We start from the raw sequence: 17,730 nt of genomic DNA, 5'->3' as shown, positions 1-17,730 counted from the left end.
GGGCAGGGACACCTCCCACCAGCCCAGGTTGCTCCAAGCCCCATCCAGCCTGGCCTTGAACACCTCCAGGGATGGGGCAGCCACAGCTTCTCTGGGCAACCTGGGCCAGTGTCTTATCACCCTCAGAGTGAAGAATTTCTTCCTAATATCTAATCTAAATCTATCCACTTTCAGTTTAAAACCGTTACCCCTCATCCTGTCGCTACACTCCCTGACAAGGAGTCCCTCCCCAGCTTTCCTGTAGGCTCCCTTTAAGTGCTGGAAGGGGCTATAAAATCTCACCGGAGCCTTCTCTTCTCCAGAACAACCCCAACTCTCTCAGCCTGTCCTCACAGCAGAGGTGCTCCAGCCCTCGGATCACCGTCGTGGCCCTCCCACCTGCTCCAACAGGTCCATGTCCTTCTTCTGTTGGTGGCCCCAAGAGCTGGACGCAGTACTCCAGGTGAGGTCCCACCAGAGGTGCAGAACCGCCTCCCCCTCCCCTCCGGCCGCGCTGGGTTGGACGCGCCCGGGACGCTCTTGGCTCCCCGGGCTGCCAGCGCGCTCCGCCGCCCCGCTCCTCCCGGGGCCGAGCCCCCGCCGCGTCCCGGCTCCCCCCGCCCCCGGGGGCTCTCCGCCGCCGCCCCTCCGCCCCGCTGGTCCCCGCCGCCGCCGCGCGGTGGCGCCATCGCACCGGGGAGCGCTGCGGGTGCCCCGCGCCGCGCACCGGGCAGAGCCCCCCCCCCCCCCCCCCCCTCCCGTTCCCGTCCGTCCCCCCTCCCGCCTCCATCGCCCCCGCCCCGCCCCGCCCCGGGCAGGGCGGTGGCACCGCCGGGGGAGGGGGCGGCCCGCGCCCCCCGGGACGGGTACCGAGGAGCGCTCCTCCCCGCGGCGCGGTGGCGGCGGCCCGGGGGGCTGCCGTCGGGGCGGGAGGAGGAGGGGCCCCGGCGGCGGCGGGCAGAGGCGCGCATGGAGCGGCCGGGGAGCAACGGGAGCTGCCCGGGCTGCCGGTTGGAGGGGGGTCCGTCGGCGCGGGCCGCCACCGCCTTGGCGGCCGTGCTCATCTTCACCATTGTGGTGGACGTGTTGGGCAACGCGCTGGTCATCCTCTCGGTGCTGAGGAACAAGAAGCTCCGTAACGCCGGTGAGCGCGGGGTGAGCGCGGGGTGGGCGCGGGGGGGGGGTGGAGGGCGGCGCGGCCGCGCTGCCCACTTTGCCGGTGGCGGCGGGCGGAGGGGAGCGGGGCGGCCCCGCACGGCGCCCGGGGCTCCGCCGGCCCCGCACGGCAGCGCTCCTCGCTCGGTGGGAGCTCCGCGGGGGTCGGCGGGGACGGCACAGCAGCCCCTTCTCCTTAGCACCGGGGCGGTAAAAGGCATCTGAGCCCCGGGAGCCGCGCTGCCGCCGGTGAAGGGGTGGCGAGTTGCCGGTGAGCCGGAGCAGCGCCCGCTCGTCTCTCCTCTCCGGTGGCCCGAGGTACCGCCGGGGTTCCCGACTCGCTGTCTGTCTGTCCCGTACCGCGGCTTCTGTCCTCCCAACTTCTGGGAACTTCTGTGTGCCAGAGGCAGCCGCGGAGCGCGGACTCACGTCGCGGCTCAGGTAAAGCCCACGTTCCGTCAGCGCCCTGGGAACGAGCGGGGAAAGCAGGAGCGGATGAGGAGAACTCCAAGTGCCGGAGTGAGGTGCAGAGGAAGACTGCCCGTATCTTTAAGACGAGCCAATTAACGCCGAACACTTGCTCTGATGTCCCAGCCTCGCGTGTGTTTTCGCTTTTTAGCTGCTGTGCTGTAGATGACCAACCGAAAGCAGAGTGAAGACTTTCCCACCTGCTTTGGAGCCTTATGTATTGACCTCGCTAATGCATTAATCTAGGAAGATTGTTAAGTTGATAGTGATAGTAACCATTTTTAAAATGGGTCTATTTTTTGAGGCTGTAATTTTTTTATTATTTTTTTTTTTGCCTTCAGAGTCTTGTCATTTTAGCAAAGAAATAGCGCTGGATATAAATTTTAGCGAAGAAATAACACTGGATATAAATTGCTCTGTAAGGAGTTTCAAGTGGTCTGTGTAGTGCTGCTTAAAACGTACTGTAGAGTATGTTTTGCTAAGGACTACCCCACTGTCCGCTCTTACAGCAAAAGACATAAAATAACCTTCAGTTTTATAGCTTGTAAAATGGTTTTAATGAAATATCTCCAGTGTTTATAATGTGTAAGACAAAGCTGTGAGCCCTCTGGAGATGCTGATCTCCCTCTGTCTCTCTCAATCTTCTGTAAGTGTGGAGTAACTCAACGGAGTTCAGTAAAAGCAGCTGATGGGGAAGACTGATGGGACAATTTCCTCCCAGTGTCTTTAACACTTAATTGATTTATTAATGATGGCACACAAAGGCTATTGGCTTGGGCAGGTGCTGGATGCAGTGATCCCAACCAGTGAGTTGCTCTCTAACTGGTACATGAAACACGGCCCATAGTAGCCCCAATACACGAACATGCTGTGCTGGGTTTATGAGAACTTCAACATAGTTGGGAAAGGTATTTTCCATTCTCTTCAGCTTTGCTTTAAGCTGTGAGCTTTTGATCAGTGGTTCTGGGAAAGAAAAATAGAGACACCCTTCCCTTCTCCCCAGGATAACTAGTGGTTTATGTTATCTGGCTGGCTGGGCAGCAAGCAGATTTGGAACTATTTAGCTGCTTTTATCACCTTTCAAATTGTTAATCACTTGAGTGCATTTCATGTCTTAAGACTGCCTCTGCTGTGAGCTGAATTAAAGTTCCTGTGAAAGTGAAAAAGAACAGCTTTCCCTTGAAGTGACCATGGAGATATTTTCCGAATCTTAATCCTTGTCAGTCGCCTGTTGTCTGCCCTACGTACAAGCTATTGGGATGTACGAGTAAAACCAACACAAGTGAAATCTTTGGTAACCTCCCTGATTTGAGGGGAGGTGGCTCTCGTTGCACGCAGAACTCGGGTGTGATTAGTGGGGAGTTCAGCAGTATGTGCCTCAAAGCGGTGGTAGGTGTCGAGAGACTCGTCCTGCTTGGTTGACCTGAGCATCGTTCCTCTTTCCGTCAACAGCCTAAACTGGGAATGCCTTTGCCAAGTCACTAGAGGGGTTCAGCAGCAGGAAAGCGAGGTGGTCAGACAGATGGACTGAAGTCAGGTAAAACATCTAACCAGCATCTAACTGTTATTATCTTGTTTTGCTGAAAATATCGTGTGTGTTTAGGATGTCCAGACAATACCCTGCATCTGTCCATGTTGGGAAGCAAGCTGTCTGCCTCCCTGGATGCAGAAGGAGAAATCGGGGGTCTCGGCTAAGCTCCTGCTCCTCCTGACACATGAGCAACACCAGGAACGAGAGGGGCTCAGCTGGAGCGCAGCAGCCAGGTTGAAAGCCTTTGGACAAAGAGTTTCTCTGCTCAAGTTCAAACCTACCCTAAGCCAGTACAATAAATGAAAAGGACAGCCCTTATGGATGTGTCAGCTCTTGCCAGATCCTGGAAGCGCCAAGCCCTCCGTTTCTGGAGCAAGCTTGCAGGGAAGACAGCAAGAGCCCAGCTACAAGGTCGTCCAGCTGGAGCTGACACTGTGTTGCGAGGATAAGCTGGATTCAGGCCGGGATGTGAAACTGGCACTGCTTCAGTAGCTGTGGCGGGTGATCGCTCTTGTGGGGATGGGGTTTTTGGTCCATTCCCCTCAACCTCTCTGCAGTACTTGGCACACCTCCGCACCGCTGCGCAGCCTGTAGCTACGACGGGCAGAGTACGAGTGTGGCTGCCAAGCAGGGTCTCACAAGGGGTACCCTCACCGGTGTGGTCAGCTGCCTGGAGAACACCAGCAGTTGCCCGGGGCTGAATGACCAGAAGGAGGTGAGTGATGCCTGTGGGCAGAGGAAATCCAGATTCACTGAAAGCCCCGGGCTTCCTCTGTGGTGGACAGTTCACATCCATAGTTGGTTGTTCAGTCAGTCATACCGGAGAACTGCAGGTGTTAAGCTTTTCTAGAGTATCCAGCTACCTGGACGCGCGGAGCTGCCCGTATGGTCCAAGAGCTTCAAACAAAGCTCCAGGCTTTGGCGCACATGTCCACAGTGCGGGACATTTAAATGGTTGAGGGTGAAGGGCACGGGGGATATCTCTGCTCCTCTGGCAGGAGAGGTGTCTGTATATCTTTATGGGAGGCAGATGAGAAGGGGAGAATGTTTTTGGCAGCTGAAAGCGTTCACAAACCTGGCCACCCTGCTGTCCCTGCACTGGTGGAGTTCAAAAGCAAAAGACCTGACCTCTAAAACTTTCCAGGAGAAATCACTCTGCTACTCTTTCCCTCCGGGAAGGAGTAATGTGTCGGGTGGGTGTTGGTGTGTCCTGTGTAGTTATTGGAAGGTGCTCAGAGTGCTGAGCACAGATTAAGGCCCATGTGAGCAATAATGTGTGAGCCGTGTATTACGTGGTCCGTGCAGAAGCATGACCGACCGAAGGCTGTGGCATGGCTGAGTTCACGGTTTTTCATTTGTGGGTCCCGCTAGCTTCACGAGTGTGTACATCTGCACTGAAACCAGCCACTATCTCTCCGTGCGTTAGCCTGCCCTTGGGGCAGAGGCTCTGGAAAGACCCGTCTCTGGCTCTCCTGAACTTGCTGCAAGCTGAGGCACGCAGCCAAAACATGCATTCCCTGAAAACCCGTATCTCCCACCCACGCTGCCTGGAGCTTCGCGTGCAGAGGGCGATTTCTGCCACCTCGTGGGCCCCTTTCCCTCGTGGAAACGTCATCTCTCCGGGGAGCTGCAACCTCCGTGGGGGCAGGCGGCGCAGGTATAGCTCTAATGAGGTCGCCGGGCTCAACCGGCTTTTAATCCTCCGGACATGCACTATACACTGATGTTTGCATAGCGCTGGGGATTTTGTTCTTAGACTGTCACACCAGCCCAAGTCAAGCATCACACACAAGTCTGCATGTATTATGTCAACACGGTTACCTTTGTCAGCCAAATGTGTGCTCTTAGAAGAAACGGTGGATCGGTTTGACAAGCCCTCCGACCAGAAAACTGTGTTGACTAGCACTAATTGTGTTTCTGGCCCCTAATACTGGCCGTTCCCTGCCTCTGCCGGGGACCGCGGGCAGTTCCTGGGTCAGGCCGTTTGCCCTCGGAAAATATTGGCACAACGCTAAGATTTTGTTTGCTTGAGTGTTTTTTTATTTTTTTTTATTTATTGTTCCAAGACCTCTGGAACTTCCTGGCTGGCCTGGGATGTGTTTCTGTCCGTTGTTTTATTGAAAAGTCGATGTTAGGGGTTTGGTGAGCTCCTTTATACGCTCTGACCTGCAGGTTTTCTGGTTACAGATGTGAGAAATGGTTAGCAGGCGGCGGTGGGCATCGTCCCAGCACGCTGCTGCAATTCGGAGAATTTTGTTATAGCAGAGAGACGTGTCAACCTTATCTGCAAAGACAAACAGAAATGCTTATGCTTTCTACATCTTCTTTATCAGGATAATTTCACCGTACTTTTTTTAGCATCAAGCCTATTGTTTTGATTGATTGTTGCCTTTTTCCTGACATACCTATTGCCATTAGTTTTGTGATATCTCTTAGCTTTCTTGATGAAATGTGTTGATTTCCAGCTACTAATTTTATAGTGCGTTTTCTGTTTGTTATGTATGTTATTTATTTCCCAATTTGGCTCTTGTCTTAAAAAACATCTTATTTTAAACAAAATAAACTTTTTTGAATATAGTATTGCTTTTGGTGGGGGAAACGAGGGCTCTACTAAACATCTCCCAATGAGCACTGTCCCGTTTGCTTATATTTAGGTGTTTTCTCTCAGCTATTTTTGTGCCTGATTGTTTCCAGTTTTGGGAAACGGACCTTTTAGAGGGGTTGCATTGAACCACATTCTGTTTCCTTTGCTCAAATGCAGTTGAGAGCTGTGATTGGTTTTCTTCCAGCTATTGCAGGATTTCCTTGTCCTAGAAAGCTATCTGTTATATGTAGGTGTACTGAGATTTTTTTTTTTATTTATTTATATTTTCTTTTTTAGCACCACAAACCCTCCAGCATCTGCCACAAGCCTGAAATGACATCTTTTCTTTCTGCACGTTGCGGGTAGGTGCTTCATGATCTGCTCATCTGTTCTGCTGATTCATTTGTCTGTGGCAAACTCCCACCAGCGCTCCTGATTTCCCCAGCCTCTGACCCTCCGAAATGTCAGGGACTCTGCAGCACATGTCTTGGCTTTCTGGCGGGCTCTGTTGAGGGAAACATGCTGTCTGCCGATGAAACAGTTTGGAGGTTGCAGGGACTCTCGGGGACCCCGGAGCTGCACCCCTGTCCCCGCTCCCTGGGTCCTCCAGTGTGGAAGGGTGGCACCCGGCACCCCCTGGCTTTTCAACGGGGATGGGCACCTGTGACATCAAATGGGAGAGCCGCTGGCAAATGGTCAGCAGAAGTTCAGAGTTTTGAACGGGTTGTTCAGAGAAGCTGTGGCTGCCCCATCCCTGGAGGTGTTCCAGGCCAGGCTGGATGGAGCTTTGAGCAACCTGGTCTAGGGGGAGGTGTCCCTGCCTATGGCAGAGGGGTTGGAACTCGATGATCTTTAGTGTCCCTTTCAACCTAAACCATTCTATGAAAGCGTGAGCTGTAAGTGTAATAGCAGTGTAGAGTGAAGAACAGTCTGTACCTGTTCTTCCCTACAGGGCGATTTGCATAGTGAGACACAGAGGAATGGTGCTTTGCTTGGTCCATGTCACAGCTGCGGGGCACAGCCCCACGGCCAAGCTGACCTGGAGAGGTCTCTGGCAACATCACCTTCACGTGCTCCAGCTTTGGTGGGGGTTCAGGTCGGGTTCCCACCCGGACCCTGCTGCGTCTCTCCTCCCAGCAGTGCTGCGCTGGGCTCCTCCTGGGCTGGGGGAGGTGCGAGGTGCCCAGGGTGCCAAGGAAGAGGCTCAGAGCTGCTGTCCTGCTCCGAGCGGCGTTCGCGGTCCTGTGCAGTGCCGCTCCTGTGCTGTGCTCCTGGAGCTCCGGAGGAGGCAGCAGCTCACTTGGCCGCGAGCAGCTCATAAGTTTTTTTGGAGTGCCGTAGCTTTACAAATATTTCTAGATCGGTCCTTAGTACAACTCCATAGGGGATCCCAAGGGGATTCCGTCCCCTCAACTGTGTGAGGTCAAAGCCACCAATTTTTGGTTTTGCCTTTTTTTTTTACCCCCCCTTGTTTTTTTTTTTCAGGACCCCCCCCCTCCTTACAGTTCACGTAGATGGGAGTATTTTTAGGAGTGCTGGCTCGCAGGAGCCCCTTTGTGAAACTTTGTGGAACTTTCAGCAGAAATCTCTACTCCCCCCCCTCCCAGCTGTTGGTTCGCAGGACAGCTCCTGTTGGGAGCAGGACTTGAACACAGCACGGTGGGTTGTGGATGTGCGGGTGGGGAGCACTGGAGTTAAAATGCTGTTAGTCACTCAGTAAGTCGGGAGTGCTCAGCATGCGTTTCAGGTGTGCCGGTGGTTTGATAGCCAGATGGTATGTGGTCAAGTGAGTGATTATATGATAAATACACGGTTTGAGAGAAATGAATCAGGTTTCCACTCGAAACAGTAACTCTGTCGTTTCTGAACTGAGGAATATTTGTCTCTGCAAATTGTTCAACAAAAGTTTTGTTACGTGTCGGTGCAGTTCTCTATACAGTTACCCTCAAATTAGTTGAAACAAAAATCCTCTCATTAGGAAGATCTGCTTCTTCTATAACACGAAATAACACCCTGCCTCCCCGGGAGGGCCACCCCATGGACCTCAACAAGAGTTAGCCAGCCAGGTTCAGCCCCATGCTGAGCTCCCTTTCTCCCTCTCTGAATCCTTCCAGCCCCTTTGCCCTTCCTTGCCTCTAGCAAAGGCGGTTCTTTTTTTCCTTTCAGCCCCAAAGAGCGTCACTGCCCCAGGACTTGATGTTCCTGAAAGATTCAGAGAGCCAAGTACCAGCTTAGATAATAGCAAATAATTAATTACCTTGCAGACAGTCCCTCAGCCCAAGTTGGAATGCGTTTCGGGAAGAGGGAAGGTGGGCATACATGCTCAAAGTAGCTGTTCCCTGTGTGACCCATGGAATGATAAATTAAAAGGCTTAAAAAGGCAACTATCACATGATGGTCTATAAATAACATGGAAATTAATTCAGACATGTTTTTTTGTTTGCTTTTTTTTTTTAACTTTTTGCATTTTCATTGCATTTTGTTTGCTTTTCTTTCTCTGTGCAGGACGTTTAATCCCTTCCAAGTCCGTCCCACAGCAGAGAGCAGGGGCAGAGGAGGACAGGACCATCCTTTGGGCTGGCTGGCAAGGAGGAGGCTGGGCCACAGTCACAGGACAGCTCTGTCCCTGACAGCCCCAGTCTGATGGGACTTTCTCTTTATGGAAGATGTAGAAGGAAATCTGTAGCATAGCTTTCTCACGTTTAAGTATTCTCATCCCTGAAAGTTGGAGTGAGGCCAGTGAGTCCCTGTCTTCTGAGACCATCCACTTGATGTCTTCTGTTGAGAGACCTCAGATCTTGCTTTGTTGAACAGTCCCCATTATCACCTTCAGATGTCATGTTGACAAACGCTGTGATGGCTGTGGGGGACTGAGGCCCAGCAGCCCAGGGTCCGACCTGCCCTGAATCCCTGCTTGTCCTTTGACTTAGATGCAACAATCATGGGCCTGGGCTTGGTCCTGAGTGAATTTCAGGCACAACTGAGCTGAATGCCGGAGCTGCCCAGGAATGAGTGTGTCACAGCTGTGGATCCCGGGCCAGCGTAAGAGGATCCAGGGAGAGATGGGTACAGCAAGGCCCGGGTCAGGAGGATGCACAAAAGGTGAGGGAGAAGGGGGGGAATAAGTGGGAATGCTGATGGAGTAGCGAGAGTTCGGCCACAGCAGGAGGAGTGGTGGCAGGATGTGCCAACCACGGCCAAAGTGAAGAAGGGCGGGTGGGAGGATGCTCAAACAAATGGAGCTGCGCCTCCTCCCCATCCCGAGGGGAAAGGTGGGGAGAACCGGCGGCTCTGCCTGGGGCAGACGTTCATGTTTGACAGTGAGGGCAGGTGGGCTCAAGAGACCCTGATGTCTTCTGGGAGGGAACGATGCTGGTGGCCCCGTGGGTGCCGAGCAGGCACGCGGCCTGCAGTTCCCATGGGCTCTAGGAGCCATAAGTTAAATGGAGTCTAACATATTTCATTGTATTCCTGGCCCTGTGTCCGGCCTTCAGAGCTCAGCTGGGAGTCTTATTTTGGCAGATATTGCAGTAGAAAGTAGAGCAAATTGAATCTTAATGGGGTGGGTGAAATGCCCAGCAGAGTCCCATTTGGATGCATTAGGGACTGCCGGAGGGAACCGCTGCCCGAGAGCCAGGCGGGCGGGAGCAGCCTCCCCCCGTGCCCATGTCATGGCTCCTGCGCGGCACGGGCTGCCCCCACGAGACAAGATGTGGGGCACAGGGCTCTCCTCTGGCTTTAGCTCTGTCCTACATGTGAGGAGAGTCACAAAGAGGGGTTTAAGAAAAGGAGATGTTCTCCAGGTGGTCCAGGATTTTCCAACGACTTGTGCAGGGTGACTAACTTGCCTTCCTACGTGCTGCGGGGTGAGGAGAGCCTATTGCTTTAGGTGGCCATAGCAGCTTAAGGCAGCCCTGGGACCTGCATCCGAACATGGCATAGGAGGGTTTGTGGAGTGGGCAGCAGGCAAGGGAGGGTAAAAGACTGGGGTCCTGGTGCATGGGAATGGGTTTGGGCTCTGCTTTTAGGGTGGAACTGCTGGAAAGCGGGAGAAGATGACCTGTGCTGAGGACTGGGTCGTCTTCTTCTATTCTCCCACTTTTGTCTGCTGGCCAGTTTTGGTGGAAGGAGCCATCCTGATCTTACTGTCCTCCCACTTCTTCTTTGGCCCCGAGTCCCATCCACAGGTTGCTGAAATACTCCTGCCCGGCTTTTTCAGTGTTGTGCGTTTTCCCTCCCAATGTATTCGTCAGCACTCAGCTTTGGGGCTTCCTTGGGCCAGTGGAGAGTCCCTGGCTGGGAGGAAAGCAGAGTCACACCGGCATGGACAGAGTCACACCAGCATGGGCAGGAGGGATCAGGGCTCGCCCACATGGCAGGCGAGGGAAGAGCTGATGGGAGCTGTGTTTCAGGGCACGCTGACGGAGGAGGGCAGGGTTGGGGATGTCGGGGGGGGCGTGCGTGCCTCCCCTGTCCCCAAGGGAATGGTGAGGCAGGGATGGCAGCGTGGTGACACTTCCCCTGCGCTGCTGTCCGTTTCCAAGCAAAACCTAGTGTTGTTCTTGGCTGGTTCCTAGGAAAATGGATTACACCGTGTTCAAAATATTCACTCCTGGATTTAATAATATTGTGAAAATAACTTAAATGTATTTCTTTCAGAACCTTACGGTATTCCATGGAAATGCTGTCTGTTTATCTGCTGGGGTTGCCAAGCGCATACTCCAAAGCCAATGTTCATGCAAGTCATCGCTCTTGTGAATAGAAGGGGAGAACAATAGCCTGTGTCGGTACCTTTGGCCCTGTGCTGTCTGAGTACAACGGCTGTACGTTGTACCATTTATTACCTATAGCTTTTCACCAAAGTTCCCTGGGTCATATCACTAGAGACGCGCCTTGGGGAGCAGAGCCAGGGCTGAGCAGATGGGTAGCCAGCCTGTACAACTACACCTTTCTCAGGTTAATTTGTTCTTCAGCCTCTGCACCTCTAGAGACCGTTCTTCAGTCTTTACACATCAAGATCCTCCCTCTTCATCCTTTACTTTGAGATGCTCTAGAACTTTTTGGCAGTTGCCTCAGTTGTGGACAACTGGGAAGGTGGTGGAGGCCTCCACACTGGCCTGGCGTCTTCTCTGCTAGCCCAAATAATAGCAAACCGCAGCCCCTGCGACTGATTCCCCAGCCAAGTGAAGCAGCCCAGCCTTACAGCATCTCCAGGCCTGTTTTCTTTCTGGCCTTTCCAAAAATATTGGCACCATCTCCGGGCTTTTCAGTGTTCTACTTCTCAGGGAGAAATTAAGCTAGTGTAAAGTATACTGCTCCCTCTTATGCCGAGGTAGATGTCAAGTCAGAGATTATATCTTGGCTTTTCCAAGGGAAGACTAGAAGTGAAAGAAACCTTTTCTACCGTCCTTAAGATGGGAATGTTAAGTCAGCGGCAAGCTCTGCCTTTATGTCTTAGGTCTTGTGTCTTTCTACTAATCTAAACTGATTAGGCAAAACTAATTGGACTAAGTTGAAAGCTTGCTGACAAAACCCTTTAAGAGTAGGTGTAGTTGATAGGCGCCCAAATGATCAGGTATTGCAGTATGGATTGCAAGCTCTGCCTCTCCCGTGCTTATCCATGGGAGTTCCTGTAGGGAAGGCAGAAGTGTGGTGCGAGGAGTTGCAGAGAAAGGCACGTGCGATGGGCGAAGGAAGGACTTGCTTAGTGGGAGGCTGTCAGGCTAATCTCTGCCTTCGAACAGGCAGTCCTGCCTGCCGAGAGCTGTCATGGCCAGCAGTTAGAGCCAGGAGGAGCAGCGGGAGTCACAGCTCTGTGCTGTTCTAGACGAGACGCAAGCTCGCAGCTCCCGCGGGCAACCTGCTTGCATTTCTTGCTGTGATGCCTCTGGTGCCTTCCTGCAAGGGCCAGCTCTGCCCTTGCACGGCACCCTGTGTTTTAAGGGTTCAGCAAACCCAGCCTGTTGCAAGGTGCCTTCTTTCAGGGCACTTCTTGCCCAGGTTAGGAGTGGACTGAACATCTAGGCGTATGCAGTGGTCTTCTGGTCCTTCAGAGATATACCAGCTTTATCCTCGTAGGAAAACAGAAAACTTCTTGGGCAATGTACTCATATTGTTCCTGAGAGATGCTGACCAGCCACTTCTTAATGGCCCAAGACCTCGCTGGGGCCTTCAGAGGGCTCTCCTTTCAGGAACAAAACATTCCCAGCCTGGTCTAGGTTAGCATTGAAAGGTGAGTTGATGCTGTCTGCCACCAGCTACCTAGGTCCTTCTGAAAGGCAGGTCAGGACAGAGGAGCTGCGAACTGACTTGAGGGAAGACCTAGGTGGGAAAACTCGGGTTTCCCATGCAGGGCTATGAGGGAGTGAAACTGGCTTGCCCTGCCTAATTAGGACAATAGACTAAGTAGCTAATGAGAGAAGCCTTCCGGGTGTGGATGTACCATCGGAAGCCATTAATGAAAAGTCTTGCTAAATCCCAGGCTAGACAGAGCCTTTGAGATTAGTGTGGGAGCAAGAAATAACCAGTGGATGAACGCCATCATTGTGTCCCTTAGCAGACACACAGCCTTCTCCACCTTCTCCGTGGAATCTTTAAAATAATAAATTTGCTTTGGAATAAATTATACAGATATGGAAACAGAGCAGCAGGGCAAGCAACAAACAGGGCTTACGAGGAACTAGACTGTTTCAGCCTTCCTGGGGCAGCATCTGTTCTTCCTTACTGGTATTTCAACTGCAGTTCTCTCGTTTGTTATTTCTTTTTTTTTGAGGTAGATTTCTCCAAGAGAGGCTGGACTTCTTCTGATTGATTGTTAGCTTTACAAGACCAGTCGCTGCTGCTGAACTGTTCCCATTGCTTTGATGAACAGGTCTTTCACGGTTTTTCTTAGCTTTGAAAGTGATTCTTCTGCCCATTTGCAACAAATGTGGAAAGATACCCACTTTTCCTCCCACGTGGAATGAAGATAAATGATCAAACTCTGACACTTGTTTTCCTGGAATGTGATCCTGGTTTGTAATCAACCCTTCTATTTTCCTCTCCCCTGTTTTTAAATGAGTTTCAGTTTCCAGCAATCAACAAAACTTTCTAATGGACCCCTCCAAGCAGCTTTTACCTGATGGTTTCATAGTGGATGTGTACTCACGTATATATTTCATTGATGAGGTTTGCTCATGAGGTTTTGATGGTTTGTAGTCACAGAAGATAAAAGTTGGCAGAGAGGAGGGCTGGGAGGAAGGTAGTTTTGCTGTTAAGGGGAGGGTGGTTGTGCTGCCAAGTTGTTGGGCACTGTGGTCCCGTGTTAGTTGCCATATGGCTGTAGGACTTGGCCGATACCCCCGTGTTGTAAGGGTCCTTATGGCAAAGCTGGTGAGGAAAAAGGAAGAAGCCCTTAGCCACAAGCTGTCCTTCGCTGTGGTAAAGTCCTCCCTCCCCAGCTGGGGTGGAAGGATAGAGCACGTCAATGAAAAGAAATTGCTGAGCGGCTCTTTGCCTGGGTTAGCTTTCTGCCATGGGCATCTAAGACAAGTTCCTTTTGAAATAGAAAGCTGACTGGTTATTCTGCACCGTGTAACCCAAGAAAAGCACTTGTGTTTTTTTAAAGAAGAAGAGAAAGAGAAGCCAATTCCTGCAAAGCATTTATTTTGTGCATGTCCTTCCACACACCTCTAATTCTGCTGAGACTGCTCTTTCACTGGGGAAACCAAGAAGGGAGGGGAAAGGTGCTGTGTCCGGGGCATCTAAATGCGTTTGGTTGCTGACTGTGGGATGGGGATGCCAGGGCAGATGGGTGCTGGCAGTGTATTGCACTTCTATCTTTGGAAACCCCGCAGCCTGTTTGTTTGTTTGTTTGTTCTGATGGGTCTGTTTTAACTCTTGGACTTCCCTCAAAGCAGGGTTCTCGGTGTGCGCCCAATCCTTTTTCAAGGAATTGGGTGGGATTCAAACCGGCAGCGCTACGGCCCCTGCTGAAGGCTGGAGCGCCGCTGGGCTGGAGCGCTGCCGCACCAGCTGCCGCACCGACGGGGACTGCGGAGCTCGGCACGGCGCTGTCGGGAACAAAAGGTGATGCGCACAAGGTGTGTGATGTCCGTGTATAGGGTATTGAGCGCCCGTCCTGTTCTCCTGCTGCGCTGTGCCTTCCTGCGGGGAAGGAGAGTGGGGGGAAAACAGGGTGGAATCAGGAGAGAGAATGACTCTCTCCCTCCTGGGTGTCCCGGAGCTCAAAACACTTGAACACCTCTGCTGTAATGGGAAGATGGGTACTTTGCAATCAAAGTCCTTCCAGACTTTAAGGCAGGGGAGGTGTCTGCTGGAGTGGCCTCGGAGTGGCACAGGAATAGCAACAGGGGAAACTGGAGTGGAAATTCCCTGCAAAGTTGGTAAAAGGACAGCCTGAAGCTGAAATGTCATTCAGTTGCAAAAGAGTCGAAAGTAGCTTTTGCTGGAATACAGCCCCCTTCGTATACCTCCGCCTGTGCTCTTTCTGGCTTACGTATTTGTCAAAAGTGGGTTTCATTTTCCTGTTTTGGAGGGTGTCAGATTTAGAAAGCTCTTGTGCTGGCTTTGGGGGCAGCAGGGAGTAAACCTCAATGTTATTGATATTCCTACCACCAACCTGGCCTGGCAACTTTTATTCTTCTCCTTCACACTTGGGAAAGTAAGACAGAAGATGTGATTTCTTTAGCATGGTGACGAGCTGTGGACTGTAAGAGGAGCATCCCTTCCAGGGGACTGCTGCTGGGCAAATACGTGTCAGACCCACTACGTGCTGCTTTCTCTGTCTGAGACAAGGAGCTGTGGTACCTGGAAGAAGCTAAGATGTGTTTGCGTCCATCCCATCGTCAGGTTTACTTTAGTTCTGTCAGAAATGCCTAGCTTGCATTTTGACAGATGCATCAGGGGTAGCGCTTCTTCCTCTTGAGCACTGCTGGTGGTAGGACGTGAGACCTATAGATCAGCTGCTTGTGGAGCTATAGTTTCACCTGCATTGTATTAGTTTCTATGCCTCGCTCCTTCTCCCCCCGTTTAAAATTATCTTGCTTTTAAGTGCTTTTCCAAGCTATGGAAAGCTACTGATATTCAGAAACTCTCAATCTCTACCACAGAGAACGCAATTCTTCTGCATTCTCTATCAACAAGCGTTTTATAATTCGTTGTTCAAGTAACACCTAAGTTTTCACACATTTATGGATTGTTTAAATATATTAAATCTATGAATTCAGAACGTACGCATCAGGTCTGTTCCTCGTGCCTCTTATATTTCCCTGTCTGCCTCACAAGCGTGCTGTATTAATTCCTTCAGTGATTAACAGTGTCTGCCTACAATTGTGCCGGGAGCGTCTTGAGAAGTAAGAAGCCAGCTAAATCTCGAAGCAGGACAAGGCAATCTCGATATGGAATTTGAAAGTGCTGCAAAATTACACCTAAGAGAGACCCAGCCCCTCTGTTTCAAAAGCTGTTCTGTCCTTTTCCCTTCCCTGTGAGCAGTAAATGACCTGCATTAACGCAGCTAAGGCGAGCAACAAAACACATCTATATGTACGCTGCAAAAAGACAGAAATAGAGCAAGATGAGTCCAAAATGCTTTTGCGAAGCAGCTTGGAGCCTTCTAACTTAGGATCTGTGTTCTGAATAATCGTGCAGAAAAATAACCCTTTTTCCATATGAATGGATTCAGATACGCTTTAAAAGGAAAGGGTGACATGAAGTCTGGTGCTTGGGTTTGCCTTGTGGTGAGGACACACTGCCTTTTGGCGTCACCTCTGCTGCCATCCTCTCAGTCCCCCCTTCCCTGTGATGCTCTCTTGGAAGTGGGCCAAGACAGTTTCACACGGGGAAGGGATGTAAAGCCAATGAGCAGAGTTTCACGGCATGGAAAATGTTTGCTCTCTTTTGCCAGTCTTCTTCCTGTTCCTTAATCTCTGAACATCTCCATGCATAATCTCTCCTATAATTATAACCAAATTGGATGCAAGAGTGTGGTACCTCATAACTACTTTATTAATTAATATCTATTTGCTTATATGACTTTTGTTCTCTTTCACTTATGTTAAAAACCTGGTTTTTATTTTCCGTTGTTTGAAGTCAGGAATGTGGCATGTATTTAAAAAACACACAAAACCAACCCTCTTTCTGTTTTGGAGAAAAAGAGAAAAAAAAGCCCAACCATTACCTGCGTGCAAGATTTCCCGAGTATTAAGCAAAAGTAGTGATTGTCTTTAAGGAGTTAAACTTGTGGAGTCTTATCTGAGAACTGCAGAACCTTTTTAGGTAGTTGTGGAAAGGAAGGAGCTGGGGGATGTGTGTGTATGTGTGTGTGTGTGTGTGTCCAATTTGCAGCCCCGCTCCGGGACATCTGTTTTGCAGAGCTGCGCCCGGGGGGGGGGGGGTTAGGTGGCTGCAAAGGTCTAATGCGAGTGATTTGGCGTTGCGTCCTCCCCCTGCCCTGTCGCGTGTCCCGTGTGCTCAGGCCGCCTGTCCCCTGCCTAAAACAAAATAAATGATTTTCTCAGTGACTCTGGCAGCCCAGGGATTTGCATGAACAGCTTCCCTAAAGGCTAAAGGGACCGAACGGGGATGCGCGTTCTACACCGTTGTTGTGAGAGAGTGGAGCTGAGCCTTCAGAGCTGGCTTGCGCTGGCAGGCACCGCCAACCGCGGCCTTTGAGCCGAACAGCGGATTGTTTTGCGTGCTAATTGATATCCACATGTTTTCTTGAAATGTGCTGGTTAAAGAAACAAAAAATTCTTGCCTCTGTAGGATACCAATACATCATCGTAGCTCATAGCTTTATCTAATTTAACTTTTGATTTAGATTCTAATTTCTCCCACCGTTCGGAAAACTTCCCTGAACAAGGAGCAGGAAAGGCTATGGAAAGCTGAGCCCTTGTTGGCTCTAGCGGCCCAGTCCTCTACAATCTTATTGCTCGTCTAATTAGCAAAGCAAGATAACTAGAGGGTAGCATTTTGTATAAACTCATAGATGCGACCCACTGTCTTGCAGGGCTGCGCGGAGCAGGCTGTAAAATCGGACAGTGCCTCTTAACTTACGCACAGCTTCATCTCCTCCTCTGAGTAGATAAAAGGAGTGTAACAGGGAGCAGGTACTGCTCATGCCAACTTTACGCATACTTGGCTGTGGTGCTCCTTTAAGGAATGTTTCCTTCTCCAAAGAGCCAAATAAGATCTGTCATCCTGAAAATGATGACCGATTAAGAAACGGCAACATGGAAATATTAGGAGAGGCAACAGCACGTGGCCCTTATAAAGGGCTGTAGCAACTGTGGAGAACAAAACAACTGGAGTTGGTTCCTGCGGTCATCTTTAAAAATTCAGATGTGAAGTAACCCAGGAGGAGCTGGTTGTACAGCTGGGTACGTCATCGATGGTGCACTCTGGTTTCGCTCAGCATCCAACACCTTCACGCCGAAACTCTGGGGGAGTTTCAGTAAGAAAAGTACGTTGTAATTACACAGCGGTTAAAAAGGTATCGTGTCTTGTCAGAAGTGTATATCTGGCCAAATTGTAAAGGCTTTTTTTCTTTTCTTCCGTGGCTAGTTTTGTTTAAGACCTGCTTTGCAACAAAGCCGGTAAAGCCGGGCTTTTTTACTTCAGCAAGCGGAGGAAGGTGCTGCAGATTAACCAGCAAGGCTGGAAGCATTTTATTGACACCACGGGAGAAGCCTGATTCTGATTTACTTGCAGAAATGTCATAATTTGGCAGTGCTGTTTGGCAGACTTCCTCTTGATTTTCAAAGGACTGGATATTAGGATCGGTCTGAGTAGAAAGCTTCGTTTGAATGTGAACTTCAACTACAGATTACCTGGGAACTTTCTTGAGATCCGAATGCACGCACATAAATGTTAAGAGTTTGGAAGAAACCAGTAGTTACCGATCAATGTAGTTAGTGTTTTAATTCACGTATCTGTTCTAAATAGAACTTTTCCAAAAGCTTCCGTCTAAATTTAAATGGACTGTTTATAGCAACCAGCCGGTAATACAGTATAC

The 17,730-nt window shown here is 50.8% G+C and overlaps 1 protein-coding gene across 1 annotated transcript in view; it reads left to right on the top strand.

Moving 5' to 3' along the window:
• Positions 1 to 948: 948 nt before the first annotated feature.
• Positions 949 to 17,730, top strand: part of GPR50 (G protein-coupled receptor 50) — a gene marked incomplete at both ends in the record, with an annotated part of 42,561 nt that continues 25,779 nt past the window's right edge. Inside the window, one exon of the mRNA XM_082488378.1 lies at positions 949 to 1,123. Coding sequence (XP_082344504.1) covers positions 949 to 1,123 — 175 coding nt within the window. The remainder of the gene's footprint in view (positions 1,124 to 17,730) is intronic.

The sequence above is a fragment of the Vanellus vanellus genome, assembly GCF_965231255.1.
Source record: "Vanellus vanellus genome assembly, chromosome: 10".
In the NCBI taxonomy this organism is placed as follows: domain Eukaryota; kingdom Metazoa; phylum Chordata; class Aves; order Charadriiformes; family Charadriidae; genus Vanellus; species Vanellus vanellus.
Note: the sequence above shows the minus strand (reverse complement) of the source record. Positions and strands in the feature narration are given on the sequence as shown.